Source organism: Microplitis mediator, chromosome 4 (assembly GCF_029852145.1).
Source record: "Microplitis mediator isolate UGA2020A chromosome 4, iyMicMedi2.1, whole genome shotgun sequence".
Classification (NCBI taxonomy): Eukaryota; Metazoa; Arthropoda; class Insecta; order Hymenoptera; family Braconidae; genus Microplitis; species Microplitis mediator.
The window spans coordinates 9,262,235-9,279,858 of record NC_079972.1 but is presented as its reverse complement, the minus strand read 5'-3'; the positions used below and the strand labels follow the sequence as shown (position 1 = coordinate 9,279,858).

The window sequence follows — 17,624 nt, the reverse complement described above, 5'->3', positions numbered from 1 at the left end:
AGAGTGTGAAATAAGGAAAGTGCACACAACACGTCTGAGCTAGACAGCAAGATTTCGGAATTTCAAGAGCAGACAATGAAAAATAGTTGCAATAATTTATATTCCGAAGCACAGAATATTGTACGAAAAGACCTTATATTTCATGTTTAAAAAAAAAAGCACATATATATAAATATATCTACACTATATCTTATTCATCTCTCATAGTCATAGTAAAAACCAATGCAATTGTTCCCATGAATATCAGATATAAAACCACTATAAACAAGCATTAAAACTGAAAAAAAATCCCATTCTACTTTTTTTCCTACTCCTGAATGTCGAATATTTTTTACGATAAAAATTACGATCGAAAGGGTCACGATAATAAATTTTAAAAAATCGTCGGATTAAGGCAGTAACAAATTTACACGTCCTCTGAATACAATACATATTTTATTATTTTAAAAAATATGAGCAAAAAAAAAAGTTGACTTCTATGGATTTCTATTGCGTCAGTTAGATTTCAAAGCCGCGCTTAGACTATTTATATTTTTTCTATTACCCGTTTCGAAAGATTGCACAAAGTAAACACTAACCAAGTTTAATATTTATAAATATTTAAACAGATAAATTTAAAATACTGTGAAAATAAATTACTTAATATAAAAAGCAAAAGAAATTTTTTTTTTTATTGTAAGGCTCTTTAGTAAAAAAAAAAAAAAGATTTTATTGCAGTTTTTTAACGACGTTAAAATAAATATTTAAATAACCTTCCATTGGTTTTTTTGCTTTTTACTCTGCGCAAAAATAAAAGTATAATTTTTAATTGAGTTATTGGTATCAAGAGTAAAAATATTGATATTTAAATATTTACTTCAGTTCTTCTATTAAATTTTTTTATATTACTTACAATATTTAAATAAAAAAAATAAAAAGAATTAATTAAATTTTACAGTAACGTTGAAAAAAAAAAAAAAAGATGTTGAAAGCCTTTTAAATTTAAAAAATAAAAATAAATAAACTTGTAATTATCAAAACTAGTTATAAATACTTAACCAAAAATAACTAGACAAAAAATATCTCAATGAAATGATGATATAAAAATACCCGAGTTTAAAAAGTGTCACAAGAAAAGTAGAGGCTGTAATGTATATATATAAAGTGTATAATCTTTAGTGTAAAATAAATGCTGGATAATTTAAAAAATAAAAAAATGTTTCTTAAGAGGATGGCAAATGGTAGATGAGTAGATGGGTAAAGTAGTGAATAAACGAAGGATATAATATAAGAGAGGGTTATTATATGAGGGTATGTGACTAGCCCAGTGACCGCAATGCCGTAGCCTTCCTTATAGGTCACCAGTATAAGCGTAACTAGTGTGTACACCTGTCAAGTAAGCACGTCAGCACACACCGGCAGATAAGTCTATACGTCACATTTCGACATATATATATATATATATATATATATATATATATATATATATATATATATATATATATATAGACAGTTAGATAGACATTGAATTAACACGTTAGCCGTGATGAACCAAACAAGCTCTACACACATCAACAACGCACATAACAACACTACAATACCCATGTTCATTGATATTACACTCTCTATTCTCAACTCTTAACTCTATTTAATTATAATTACTATTAGATCAAACAAACTTCTATAATTATTTTTATTATATTTAGTTATAGGAGACCGGTACGCGGAGAGATATCCGAGTAATTAATTATTGTGGCTTGTGACCACCAAACTCAACTTATTTTGTTAGTTTATTTTTATCAAACCTGTAGTTATTTTACAGTAAATTTAATTTTTGTTGGAACGACGATATTCCAAAATTTTTTTTCCGGTATTATTTTTTCACTTATACTCAACGAGTATATGATTCATTGAAATTTTTAATAAAATATTTTTTTTTACAGCGCGATAGCAATAGAAAAAAAAAATTTTCTGACTTAGAATTTTTAAGGGTTCGTTATTTGTTTTTAAATTAAAAAAAAAAGTTTTCTTATTGCATTTTCTATATGGAAACAAATGAACTATATATATTAAGAACGACAAGTAATATAGTGATAAAGTGATCAGTAAATACTTTCATTCTAAATAGTAATTTTTTCATTTATAATTAACACGTGAATAATTACAGGATAAGTATGAAAATTTATTGTCTATGCAAGAAAAATTACTATTTGGACTTTAAAAATCGTGACAGATATTTAAAAAATTGACAACACGTATTATAAAATTTATTATTTATAATGTTAAAATTCCCCATATTGACACCCAGGTTCCGGGTTATAATTTCACACACTTTTTAAAGTTTATTTTTTTCCGTGTAGGAGTCGAATTTTACTTCCATACTTCAATTTTGCTCCAAATTTTATAATAAACTCAATACAATTAAAGAATTTGAGGGGCCGTTCATAAAATACATCACGCAAAATTTTACCCTTTTATACCCCCCCCCCTCATTATTACGAAAATATATCCATAGAAGTATTTACATATTTACAAATATGAAACGAATGACTTTCTATTGTAGCAAAAAAAAAAGAACCGAAAAAATTTGCAAAATTATTTGATGAGCTGCGAATGTCACGTTTCTTTAAACTCCCGACCCCCTTGTCACAGTAAGCGACACCCCCTCCCCTATAAGCGCGAACGTATTTTTCGAACGACTCCTGATAAAAAAAATTTTTTTTGCTAAATTATTAGACTAGACCATCGTGACGCAACTCTACTTATATGTCCGTACCCTTATATATTTTAATAAATTAATAAATATAATGTATGCTAAAAAACCCGGGCTGTTTAGGTAAAACCAGAGCTGGCTATAAAATATGTACTATGCACCAGTAGACACCGGAAATGCCTGTTGGCTTATAATGTTTGTTCTAGTGAAGAAGTCTAATGTGGGCACCATAAATATAAATAAAAATAAAAATAAATTGTATGTATTGTGTGATAAGACAATGAATAAAATAACCAAGGTAATTAACATAACACAAAATTATACATTTAAAATTAAAACACGCGGATTTGTATAAAATAAGTCTTGGAATAGTATGTGTTTAAAAAAATTTAGTACAACGTTTTCGTGTAAGAAGACCGAGTGTGGATAATGTAAAAAAGAAGGGGTGGGAATGAATCGATAGTTAAATTTATGTCTCTGTTGTTGGGTTAAAGTAATAGGAATTACGTGAAAGTATTGCAAAATATTATTTTATGTTTACTTTTACGATTTGGTTAATAAATGTGAAACACGTGAATTTTTAAAATGTTTCTGAGGATTTGGGTGTTGGTGAGAGAAGAGGAATAGAAGGGAGGAGAGTCAAGAGATTGAGAAGACTCGACTAGACAAGCACGAGAGGAAACACACCCTAGCACCTGTTGATCCTGCGATTAAAGTTTGAAGGAAAAGTGACCGTCAGTCCCTTGGTAATTTTTAAATCCAGAAGGGATAATTATTTTGGGTATTAATTATTATTTTTATTATTCATGATAAATATAGTACAGGTTAATAGTTTTTATTTGAATATTGATCGGTATGATTTGACAACGATTGCACTGAAAAAAAGAAATATTTGTCACAATTAAATGAATTTATTTGTGACTTTGTTTTGAATATTTCTCAATGACAAATAAATATATTTGGTACAACTAAATATGACAGTTGATTGAAATAATTTTATAAATTGACTGAAGTACATAATTTTTTTGTGGTAAGTAAATGATATATTTGTGGTAAAGATATTAAATTTGTGACGAATAACGGAAAATTTGGCAATACTTAAATGGCCCAACTAACCTTTATTTGCAGCAATTAGATCATTTCTTTACCCCAAATCAATCACTTATCTCACGCAATTAAATTGATGTACCTGAAGATCGGAACGTTTTTCGCTTAACGAAAATGAAAAAAAATTATGTAACTTGACTTAAGAAGTAAATGGGCTAGGCTGCAATTTTCGGCTGACGTGCGAAACATTTCAAAAATCTAGATCCAGTAGATTTTTTACTTTTCATTTTCGTTTAGCGACAAAAGTTCTAATCTTCAGGTACATTAAATTGCTAAATTATATTTTATCTTTCTCACAATTAAATATTTACTTGGCCATATCCAAATGTACGATATATTTGGCTCAAATAAATTTTTTTTTCAGTGTGGGTAAAAGTCGACTTATATACAGAAAAAAAAGGATTTTTTGGCGCAAAAAAAATTTCATTTTAAAAAATGAAAACAAAAACTTTCTTAATACTAGAAAAATTTTCGTTTTCAATTCATAATAAAACAAACCTTAGGGGAAATAAAAATCATTCACGCCAAGAAATCCTTATTTTTTGTGTGTAGTTATTTTGGGAGACCAATAATGCAGAAAAAATTTTTTTAATTAAATTTGAAGCTTGTTTTTAATAAAAAAATGGGTGATTTTGAACTCTTTAAATAATAAAATAAAATTTAAAGTTATTTGTGACAATCTGTCAAGTGTAATAAAGCTCAAAATAATATTATTCTTGTAGGAAATATATTTAAAGCTTACAAATAATAAAGCGGGATAAGTTACTGCTCTTGACTCTCTTTAGATTTGTTAAATCTTAATTTGGGTAACTTCAGTGACGGTCGTAGAGAAGGATTAAATTTAAATATTTATAAATTATAAATTATAAACGCGGGGTAATTTTGAGGAATAAGTAAATTTTATGACAGGTTTGGTACCGGTATTTTAAGTGAAAAACATTTTAAGACTACTGAAGATAACTTGGGCTTATGTGCAATCAGGTCAGACATAATCGCGTTCACTTTTGGTCTCATGATTAATTAATACTCAATAATTATTATTTATTTTTATTAATTGCTGATAAAGAATTTTGACATTTTTTAAACTTGTTAATTGAAAGCGCAAATAAAATTAATAAGTGATAAAAAATTATTCAGCTTATTGTGATCTAAGTGCGATCTGTCAGCTGTCTATGCAAAATTATTTAAAAAATAAAACTGACATGAATATTCTAAAAATAAATGATAGTTTTAAAAATACTCCTAATAAATTGAAACATTTTTAACTGTCTCTATTTTTTCAGTGTGAAATTTTTTATACGACAACGATCAATGTAATGATTCTTCATGTCTGCTACATAAAATCTTAAAGAACCATATAAAAATGTTGTAAAGCGAGCTTTTAGAAAGCGTTTAGAAAATAACTCAAGTGCTCTATTCGTACTCAAAAAAAAAATTAACTTTAGTATACGAGTCGAGCGTCGTAAAAAAATAAACATATTTTTTTAATGAAATTAATAAAATTTCAGTATACATGGAAAAAAATGTTGGCTTGAAACCTACCAATTTTTATTATGTATCGACCAAATTTGAAACAGGAAGTGAAGCATCCAAAAAGTTATTGTAGTCTTATAAAAAATTACTATGCCGTATCACAATTATTCTACCCTTATGAAAAAACTTTATATGTGAAAAAATATACTTTAAAATATATGAATATTATATTGTGATATATTGCACAATATATTAATGATATATTTATCAATATAACTTTTTTATGTATGTTTACCATATATTTTGCTCTATTTTATTATATATTGATATATTGTATTAAAAGTAGTATATTTATTAATATACAGTATGATGTATATTTTTCATATGTTTTCCAATATATTGCAAAATATATGGCACTATACATATTTTTCGTACTATGGTATGTTACATAATAAAAATAATGCATTTTAGTTTGTAATTTTCATTTCTATGCTATCGGGCAGCTTCTCAAAAAATATAGGTATATAAGGATTATAATTTTCAATATATCGAGAAAAATATAGTTTTTAATATATTGGAAAAATATAACTTCAATATACCGCAAACCATAGATTTAAACATATAAGTTTTTCTATGTATGATCAATTATATAGACAATATATCACTAATTATATGAGTCAAAATATATATATCAATTTTCTTATATTATACTTTATAAATTATATATATACCATCCATATGTGACAAAAATATATTGAGCATTGTATGAGATAATATATATAGAGAAATATAAAACATTATGTAAAAAGAAATATATTATTAAAAATATATAATCCAATATATGTAAAAAACATATATTCATAAATATATATATTTTTGACGCCATATATTTATTACATATTCACCATATATATTTTTATATATTTTTAACAATATATAGCTTTTCCATGCGGGTAATGTATGAAAGTAATTGTCATTGAAGCTTATCGATAAGTTTTTCGCGCGTAGTAAGTATTGTGATACAGCATAATAATTTTTTGGATGCTTCACTTCCTGTTTCTAGTTTGGTCGACATCACAATAAAAATTGTTAGGTTTCGAGGCAAAATTTTTTTCCGTGTAGGGAAATGACAAAAATGATAAAATTACAGGTGAAGTATAATAAGAAAACTCACCCAAGAGTGGTCATTGTAACGATGGTGTACCAGAATGCCGCAGGTATGGAAGTGAAATTGGTACCCTCGACATTTTTTTCAGCGTAAAACATAACCGTGGCAAATATTATGATGGCCATGGCAAGTGAGAATACAAGGAACCCAAGTTCAGATGCGCATGACTTCAATGTGTAGCCGAGGATCCTTAGACCCTGGGAGTGACGTGAAAACTTGAAAATACGAAATACACGGAAGACACGTAATGTAACAAATGCCCCCGAGACATCGTCGTTGTCGGTGATACCAAGGCCAATGTAGTAGGGTAAAATAGCAACCACGTCAATTATCGACATTACTGACCGTGCAAATTTACATCTACTCGGGGCTGCAAATAACCTCAATAAATATTCAGCAGTGAATATCATAACACATGCGGTATCAAGACAAAAGAAAACAATTTTATATCGTTCACCACATGATAGTGTACCAGCACGTCCAGGGCGCGCCCCGCAAGGCACCGTCTCGACGACGTTTGCCAACACACTTACGGCTATGAAAAATCCCGTAACATAATAAAATACAAGCGCGGCTGTGGATATATGGGGATTTTCAAATGCCCGCCACATTTTCTGTCTTATGTCTGTGAGCTGTTGCAAATTTTGTTCGCCATTTTCGCTCAATTTGTCGTCCATCAACCGCTCAGCGTTTTCGCGCTTGCGGTCCCGATAGTCTTCGTAACAACAGTCGCCAATAACGTCGGGGAGAATGCCGAAAAACGCGAGCTCCTCGTCATAGCTAGTCAGACACTCGTGCTTCGGGTAGTGGAGCTTTCCCGTTCTGTAATAGTTTAATATATGTCGAAATATATCCGGGTCCCTATCGAAGAAGTACTCTTTGCTGTCCTCGTCGTAAAAGAACTCACGTTCATTTGAACCGAGGAGAGTGTCGGGATACTTCTCGAGGGTATTGCGCCACGTCTCGAAACGACGACCACTGACATTTATAAGGAGCTTCTCGTCATCAGCTTTCCGTCTGTTTTTGGGTATCGGCGGCGGTGGCAGTGGATGTGTGGCGATCGGCACCCAACCGATCGCCGCCGCGCGGGCAAACGGCAGCCAGGCTGCCACCGAGGCCATGTTTGACGGTGGAATAACGCTGATAAATTACTTTTAAACCCTTGTTCCCTCAACGTTTATTATTTACTACTAATTAATTACTTTTTATTACTCAATTTATTTATCTAATATCCCTTTCAATATTTTTTTAATATTTATTTGTACCGATTGGCCTTAGCTCAATGTCACTAATAAACCGATAGACATCATCACGTCACAGTCACGCCGATTTAACACAAATAAACACTGAACGTTTATTGCAACCCTTGAGATCTGTATTGCCCCGAGCTTGTTGATAATGATGCTGACGCTGATTATGATTATTACAGTAGCAACTGTTAGATTGATAGTGATCTATTGGACAAATATTACAGTGATGCCGACGACGACGACGGCGGCTTGTAATCCGCAAGTCGCAGCCCGGCATCCTCCGTAAACAATCAATCGTGTGTTAAACCCTGGCTGTACTCACGAGGCTTTAGATAACCTCGAGTACAAACGTGACAGGAACAGCCGCACACGCGGCACCGCCGGCCAATCACGCTTTGGCAACGTGCCCTCCAGCATCATCGTCATCATCATCCTCTTCCTCCTCGTCGTCTCCATCGTCATCACCGATGATACTCCGATGCAGCAAACTCGCTAGTCCACAAATATAAACTCATAAACCTATCAGTTGCTTATCACTTGCTCTCCTTACACGCTCAGTCCTCTTCTGTCTCTCCCTGTCTCTCCCTCGTTTTTACTTATTTATTTTCGATTGCAGCCACTGAGCTTTATTTTAAATACATAATTCATCAATTATTTATTTGTATCAAATAAAAAATAAAAGATAACTCGTTATCTAAACGACACACGACGACGCCAATATTCCCGGCACACGATCTGATGATTCTCGGTCAGCATGTCTACCCACTTGCCACTTGTTTTTCTCTAGGCCTGCCAAAATTAGCTGGTACACACAATATCAAATATATGACTAATAAAAATAAATAAAAAATAAAATTGTCTTCGTCGCACTTGCCGAGTCAATAATAAATAAATAAATCAATAATTATTATTTAAAAATCACAAATCACCCAGCTGTCGCCCGGATCTGACCTTGACCGAGGCTCCTCCTGGAGCATATTTAACCTGCGGACGTACCTGCGTCCGATTATATACACATATCTATAAATATATATGTATATAAATATATAGGTATGTTGGTGTAATGGAGCACAGGGTTCTCACAACAGCAAGTGTCTTGAGTGTTTTCCGATAACACCAACAACAATAATCCTCCTATAATTGTCAAGCACTCGATCGTGTCCTCGCGTCTGTTGTCGCCGCCGCCTGCTACTCTACTCTAGTAACGTAGTATAGTTCTAGTACAGTAGTTTAGTCTAGTGCTCTCACGGTGCTTTCGTCAGCCCGTGGGAGATCGCACTGGCACTGACGCAGAGCCGGACACACGAGCGCGCGCGTAAAAGACCCGACGAGCTTCTCACTTTTCTACTCCTCCTTCTCCACGGGTCTTCTTCACCACCACCACCACCAGCACCACCTTCTCTACTTCCACTACTTCTACCTCTACCCTCACTACATAAAGCCCGAGCTTTTGCTCTAGCTTCTTCATCCTGCTACTGTACTCTCTATACAGCTCAGATCGACCCTCCGTTCCTCTCCCAGCAAAAGCTCATACGGTACCTATATGACGTACTACTTTAGACAAATACGCATATATATACATATACACATACATATACATATATAAATATTGTGTAAAAGCCCACTGATAAATGTCGACGAGCTTTTACTCTCTACCTCTTTCTCTCTAAAAAAAAAATAACAACATACAGATGAAGATATAGATATAAATAACACGAGACTGCTTGGCTTTTTAAACCGGCATGTGAGCTTATTTTCAGAGTTTCTCTATTCTACATAACACGAGACAACTCACTATACTATTTACAGTACAATTGTCCTTGCTAATAAAATCTAAATCAAAAGACTTGCGGCTTTTTTTTTACCGATTGCTCAGACGATTTTTGGAAATTTATTTTAAAAAATGACAACTAATTATTGATATGAATGGAAATGAATATGTGACTTTGGAGTAAATGAATAAATATTATTATTAATTACAACAAAGCCCGGCTCTGTTGTCGATACAATAAAGCTCAGAGGCAAAAAGCACGCTGGCAACCTCATAGAACACGTTCCCGTGGCGAACCGACGCGCCACGCAAGTTGGACCTCTACCTAGCCAAAGTCCAAATTGATTTTTACGAGCCGGGAGCGCAGTGGCGACGCACGGCGTCTCGACGCCGCAACGATTCCGTTACCTGGGCAACACGAGGTTCTGAGTGACGTCATGCGCCGCCACCCGGTTTTACACATCATCCGGTGCTCTCTACTCATCCTCAATCCCTCTCTCCTCTATTATATTCTATCCTATTCTATCCCATATACTAGATATTCCAATCCGTTTGTGTCGATCCTCCCCTTACCCGTGTACGAGAGCTTTCGCTTGAGCTTTACCCAGTACTACATTACATATTACACACGCTGTTATATCAGTACAGTCTACAGTAGTTACTGCTGATATGACGCTCGATCATTTTCCTTTCACAGCAAGGGAGTAAAGAAATAAAAAAAAAAAGCAGAAAGAAAAAAAAACGTCATCGTAAAAAGAATGAGACCCTTCAGAATATTCTCAGTTACTCTTCGGTTCAAATCCCTAATGACTCGCCTCTTTTTCATCACCATCTCTCCCTTTATTTTTCTCTCTTTCTTCCAGCCCCTCTCTCTTAGTCGCCATCCCTTGTTTCCCTTTACTGTCGTATTTTTTATATCGCTTGTTATATATCTCTGACATTTACTGAACCCTAACGCAAATTTTTTTTTCCACAGAAATAATTTTTTTTGGCTTATTGATGGATCATTTTTATATTTTTTTACTCCCTATTACGGTGAGTTTTTGATTGAAAGGGAGATTAATTTGTTGGCTCTGAATTTTGTTTTGAAGCCGGTCTATGAAAATGATGATGCGCTTATTTTTTAAAAATAAGAGAGTAAATAATAAAAATAAAGTAAATTTAGGCCGCTAATGAACACCGTTGGTACAAACTCACAGAATATGAGTGGCTTTTCATCCTGGCTGCAATACCGACTCGAGGGTTATGAGGCACTGACTCAAACACCACTTTAAGCTCCACCACTTCCAAAAGCTACGAATTATACCCGAGTACTTTTTTCTTTGTTTATTATTTTTTTAATTCTGTGTTTTGCTCTCGGGTTTTTGTTTTTATCGTGTCTACTCTATTTACAGATTTTAACGCGAAAAAAAATTTTATAAGAAAAAATTATTTCATCAAATTAAGACCGTGAGAATATCAAAAAAAAAAATATTAAATTTTTTTTAATTGATCCGTAAATTAAATACTTCATAAAAAAAATTCAACTATTAATAATATGAGTGAAAGTATTAACTGTCCGTGTGGAAAAACATATATGTAAAAATATATGGTTAATATCAGAAAAAATATGTGGCATATTTAACTATATTTTCTGATATATTTTTTTTTATATTAAAAAATATAATATTCATCATACACGAGTCCGTATATTTTTAACATATGTACAATATATATTTCTATCATATACAAAAAATATATTTTTATCCTATATATAAATATATATTTATATTGTATATAGTAAAAAAAAAATTTTTCGTATAACCAACTCCAATTGAATTAGATCTGAATATATATACTAGAGTGGTCCTTAAAAATTAAATTTTCTCAGACGCCCCATAAAAATCTTCTTTTTAGTAAAAAAATAAGTGGGGAATTTGGCTTTTTCTTTTCAAGTAAAAAGAACACGTGCCTCAGAACGATCAAAGTTCATTTTTCGATACAATCGCGGTTTTTTTTTATATAAGCAGATTAAAGGAAAAAATCATAGGAACAATTTTATAGGAAATTAAATTCTTGACAAAAAAGGTCATGTTCATTTTTTCTATAAAATAAGTATTTATGAAGATATTTTGAAAAAACGTTTTTTAGATCTTATCAATTGAGCATTTTTAGAATTACAAATGTTGAAAATAAAATTTTTCTAAGTATATAGAAATTTTAACAAGCATTAATGATTGATATGTTACGAGTTACGAAGTTGTCTATATTTAAGGAAAAACGTTATTGCACGACTCATGATGCGAAGCATCAGAGTGTGCTTTGCGATCGAAAAATTTTTTTCGCCTCACTTCGGCAATTTTTTTAACATTCGTAATGCCTTAAATGCTCAATTGATAAGATCTAAAAAATTTTTTTTTAAATATCTTCGTAAACGTGTTAATGCACATTTTATTAAAAAAATTAAAATAACCTTTTTTGTCAAGAATTGAATTTCCTACAAAATTGTTCCTATGATTTTTTCCTTTAATCTACATATTTCATGAGATATATAAAAAAAACCTCAACTGTATCGAAAAATGAACTTTGATCGTTCTGAGGCACGTGTTTTTTTTACTTAAAAAGAAAAACCCAAATTCCCCACTTATTTTTTTACTAAAAAGAAGCTCTTTATGGGGCACCTGAGAAGATTTAATTTTTAACGACCACCCTAATATATACCCATATACATACACATACACCGAATAAAATATATGCTTAAATATAACAAAGAAAGTATATGGTGCCATATATAATATAAATTATATGCTACAATATATTTCATTTCGTATAAAAATTTTATATGTTTTGAATATAAAAGAAAATATATCGATACAATATATTAGGTAAATGCAGATATATATATATAGCTCAATATGGAAAACATGTTACATATATGGCATACATATATTTACTACTGTATATAACTTTATATTAAATCGGCCAAAATCTCTATATGATTTTTTATAATATACAATATAATATATCATATATTTTGTTGTTGCAAACATAGAGATTGTATATGTTTTAACCATATGTTTCATACGGGTGATTATTAAGAAGTTGTTTTAATAAATAAAGTTTATTACTCGAAAGTTATTATGAATTGTGTGTTGCAAAGGGAGAAAATCCATTCAGTCGAGTCTTTTAAATTAACGCGAATTTTTTAAGCTAAAAGAGAAAGTAGAGGAAGAAGAATAAATAAAAATAGTCGTTGCAATGACGAGCGGTTGTGCGAACTGGGTTAACAACTTGAAGATTTAAGAGCGCAGCATTGTCCCGTGTCTTGTCATCGAGACGCTAAAAAAATATGGGAACATAAGGGGAAGATGAAGTTGAAGTGGTTGTGAGCGAAATGTTGTGTCGGACTGTCATTAATTTAACGAGAATAACTTTAAGTATATCGTTGTATTATTCCGTGTTGGAGCATGTAAGCAAAAAGGGTAGAGAGAGAATGGAAAAATAGAATAAATATTTTCTTCACCAGTCATTTCGTATTCTTCCATGAGGAAAAACACAGGCTGGGGCTTTAATTTACAGACGAATAGACGCTGAAAATGCTGTTGTAAAATTTTCCATCGTAAAACTTATACTTTAATCCAACGGATTTATAACTAAAGCACGATATAATACCTCATATTATATACTTTAGCTATAGTTTGCTTTTTTTTTATATATATTACAACCAAATCTCGATAATCCCTATAATAAAAAAGTTAATAAAGCACTTAAACGATTGAAAACCCCGCGCTTCGGTTTAATTTTTTTTTTATTCATTTTTAATTTTATTGTTGCTGAGTTTTCTGCTACGAAATAATAAATTTTCCCGCGGTTGGTTGAATTAAAAATTATTGCGGGTATTTTTGATAACGATCTATTGTTATATCGTTAGTTTTATTTAAATTTATAATTCTCAACTTTGTGATTCAAATTCGTTTTACCGGGCACTAAGTATTTGAGTTCTGTTGTAAAAAGAGTTTTTTTAAAGTTAACTTTTCAGTTGACAAGTTTTGAAAAATTAAATCCTTACTTTTGTTATGATAACTTTTTTTTTTGTGAAACGGCTTTCATCTTTAATTAATTAAATTTAATATTTTAATTTAATTAAAAAAATTTTCTTTTAATTAAAAATTAAACTACAAGCTCACAACAATATAATTAGGATGGAAATAATAATATAATATTTAAGTATAACTAGTAAAAGAATTAAATGCTGTACTTTTCAAAAGCTAATTTATAAATTTTTATAATTACACTGTCAAAAATTTTCGGAGTGAACGCGGAGTGGATGACTTTTTATTTATTCACTTCCCTTAGGAGTGAAATTTACTTCAAGTGGGAGTAATCGCAGATGATTTTTTATTTATTTAATTGCCTCAGAGTGAATTTCACTCCGGAGGAAAGTTTCGGAAAATATTAATCATAAAAAAAATTACTAATACATAGTGAGCTTAGGTCTTTGAGATATTGACATTTATATTGAGTACGGAAATAATTACGAGCTCACTTTCCATATATTCGCGCGAAATGATTTTTAGAAATTATTAGCAGCTGATAATAAAACTAGAACAAATATAATTCCACTGAGTCGCAAACTGTCGTATGACTTACATCAACCATACCACGAGATAACATTTCATATTTTTCAAGCTATTCAATGAATTAATAGATTCCCCGGAAATCATGAATGATTTCGAGTTTATACCAAACGCGCTGAATCTCAGGCAATGCAGGATCCTAAAAACTATGTGATAAATGGACCTAAGAATAGGATATGCGATCTAGTCAACTCTCTGCATAGTGATGTCAACTTCGTCCAGGGGTCATACCAGAATTTTCGCTCTTACATTAGAAAATGATTATTAAAATACTAGCTGCTCACACACTGTAACTTTCAAGCAACCAATTTTCTCTATTTTCTTTCACACAGTTAAATTCGATATTGTATAACAATCTAGCCCTATTATCTCATATATTGTATATTATATTATAATTAACTAATGTTAAGATGATGTATAGTGCCAATTGGCGTGATAAATAAATAAACAAATATATATTGTACCGATGTATCAAATATTCCTATAAAAAATTTGTCACTATAGCTATTCAATAATTTAATTTTTTCTCTATATATTATATATATGAAATTATAATTTAATGAGTTACTAAAACATTTTATAAATTAAAAACGTAATATTTTAAGTTTAATTATTAATATCTGAATGAATTATTTATTAAAATAATAATGTTTCTCATTAACGGCTGTTTCTATTACACTGTAAAAAGAGCGGTGTTAAAAATGGACTCATTTTAACTCAGCCCGGTGTTAAAATAAAATTACACCGGTGTAGGAGGAGTAATTCACCGGTATTAAAAATACCGGTGTTAAATCAGGGTAATCAGTGTAAAAGCGGGGAAACCGGTGTAAAAACGGAGTAATATCGGTGTAAAAGCGGGGTAACCGGTGTAAAAGCGGAATAATACTGGTGTAAAAGCTGGGTAAACTGCTTCCGCTTGGAGTATTAACTTTAAAGATTATAAAACACAAAAAATGTTAGTTCTTTATGAAAATTAGTAAAGAATATTATTTATTAACAAGTATAGTGATCGAATAAGTCAAAATATTCACAAAGTAAAATATTTTAACACCGGTCTAGAATATTTACACCGGCAGCGGTGTTATTTTAACACCGGAGAATTTTTTTCAGCACCGGTACAGAATATTTACACCGACGGCGGCGTTATTTTCACATCGCTTTCGGTGTTGAAATTTAACACCGCCGATTTTAAAACCTACACCGCTTGGACTTACCCCGGTGATTTTTTACAGTGTAAATATAAATTTATATGAGTATTGAAACTCCGGATTGGAGTGAATGCGGATTGAAATAAAATCCGTATTCACTCCCGATTTTTTACAGTGTAGATGCCATGACGACTTTTTATAATAAATAAAGTAAATATTTTTTTTCTGGTTTTTCAATCAATATTAAATAATTTTCTGCATAAAAGTAGATTATAACTTTACAGATTTCTAGCGTATCAGTTGGCACGATCTATAAAATAAATTGACATTCATTGCCTGACTAAATGACATGTAACGATCCCGCCAGTTAATAAACTGTCATTGTAATCACTCGAAAATTGCTTTAAAAAAAATTTATACTGTTATTATTTATGCTATTGTTTATCTAGAACAAGAAGTTTGTCAGAAAAAGACTACACGGTAACTAAGCAATTAGGTCTTAGTTATTTTAAGTTTATTCGAGGGTATGGAAAGTGCACAGCAAAAAACGAATCATCGAAGTGTAAAACAAGCAGGTGTTCAAATTCTGAGTGGTGAATTTTTAACACTTTCGTGTGTCAATTTAACGATTGAATGATTCTTCAACACTCAAAAATAGTGTTGTGTTAAAAATAATCTTGACCATCACAAAAGAATTTTTGGAAAATTTTAACTTTTAATTGTGGAAGTTCACTGTAATGAATGTTTTTGAAACGAATTTTGTTTACATAGGAGATTTTACGTAAATATAAAAGAGGGAGGGGCAAAACGGGGTACTTAAGGAAATACCAAGTTTTCAAGGCCTCAAATACACTGAATCTTTTTTTTTTAATGACATTCAGAGTAAATAGAAAAAATTTTCAGTTACCGTTAAAAAAAAAAATTTAATTTTTGCGAGCAAAATGGGGTACCCCCTAAAAAAGGTAAAAAGAAAAAAAATTTCTGGATTATAAATGAGTTTGATTAAGTTAAATGTTTTTGTAAGTAATTTACATGAAGGAAAATTATATTTTACATGATTATTGGATACAAAAGAAGAAAAACAAATTTTTAATAGTTTTTACCATAAAACAAAAGTCATTAATATTTTTCAACTGACAATTGATTTTTGAAAAAGTTTAACAAAAAAAATTTCAAATAACGCTCAATTATATTTACAAAAGTGATTTTGGAATGCTTAAAAACCATTTAAAATATAAAACTTTTCTTTAATAAAATTTTGGGGGTACCTCGTTTTGGCCCTCCCCCTTCCCCTACTAAGAAATTTTTTCAGTTTGCGCGAATAGAGAAAATCCTAATTACACAGAAAAAATGGATTTCTTGATGTAAGATATTTTTAATCGGCCCAAGAAAATTTTTGAATGATAAATTAAAAATTTTCTTGGGACGAGAACAAATTTTTTTGAGGCAAGAAAAAAATTTATTGCGCGAAAAAATTTTTTCTAGTCTTCAGAAAATTTTAGTTTTTATTTCATAACGCAAGATATTTCTTATCCCACGAAATATTTTTTTTCTGTGTACTGTTCAAAAAATTTATTAAGATTTGATATTTTTTTAAAATAATCAAGTAAAATATTAAAAATGCTTATTTCAGAGTTTGTTTTTTTATCAATCTACAGATGAATTGATAAGATTTGAACTAAACTCAGCGAAAATACCTGTAGGAATATTTTTTATAGCCAATTATAAATGGAGTTAATTTCTTAATTACTGACAATAAATGTCAGTAATAAAAAGAAAAAAAAGTATTCATACTTGGCACCGAAAGTAATTTTCCTCTTATACTATCTAATGATATCTAGGATCAGTAAAAAAAGTAGGAATAAATTTCTCTTTCATTAATCTTGAAATTCGTAAGAAAAAAAAAGTTTCAATTTCCTATAAAACGAAGTTACGTTAAAGAAAAAAAATCAACCGATAGAAAAGTAATGATTCGGTTAAATCTAGTGTAAACTTTTTTTTGCTCGTCACATAATAACTAATAATAAATTAAAGCAGGACAAGAATGATTTTCTTAAGACAATTTTTTCTTTGGCAAAATATCAAACTCAAAGTGTACTAGATTTTGATAATAGCTTTAAGCTTTTGTCGATATCTTGCAACATGCTCTTTCTCTTTTATTTCTCTATCTTTATCCCATCCTACCCTTTCTCTTGGTACATCTACAGTATTACTCAAAGACCAGAGAGCACAGAAGTAATAAAAGGAACTCGACTGAGCGTTAGTACAAAAAAAGTAAAATAAAATAAAAAAAGAAAAGGTGACAAAACACAATAGTATACGCGCCTGTCTCGACAGAATTTTGTCTACTGAATCGACAAATATCGCAGATACAAATGTCCCTAAATTTATTTTCATGA

General features: G+C 30.7%; 1 protein-coding gene across 6 annotated transcripts in view; it reads right to left on the bottom strand.

Annotated features, from left to right (window-relative positions):
• LOC130667044 (potassium voltage-gated channel protein Shal) overlaps positions 1–9,240 on the bottom strand; it is a 159,872-nt gene extending 150,632 nt beyond the window's left edge. For 4 of the 6 annotated variants that reach the window (XM_057468421.1, XM_057468422.1, XM_057468426.1 and 1 more), the window contains exon 1: positions 6,447–9,239. In XM_057468421.1, the coding sequence (XP_057324404.1) occupies positions 6,447–7,561 (1,115 nt within the window). In that variant the 5' untranslated portion in view covers positions 7,562–9,239. Of the gene's footprint in view, positions 1–6,446 lie in introns of all 6 variants that reach the window. The other 2 variants (XM_057468420.1, XM_057468425.1) reach the window with 1 other exon arrangement.
• Between the last annotated feature and the right edge of the window lie 8,384 nt (positions 9,241–17,624).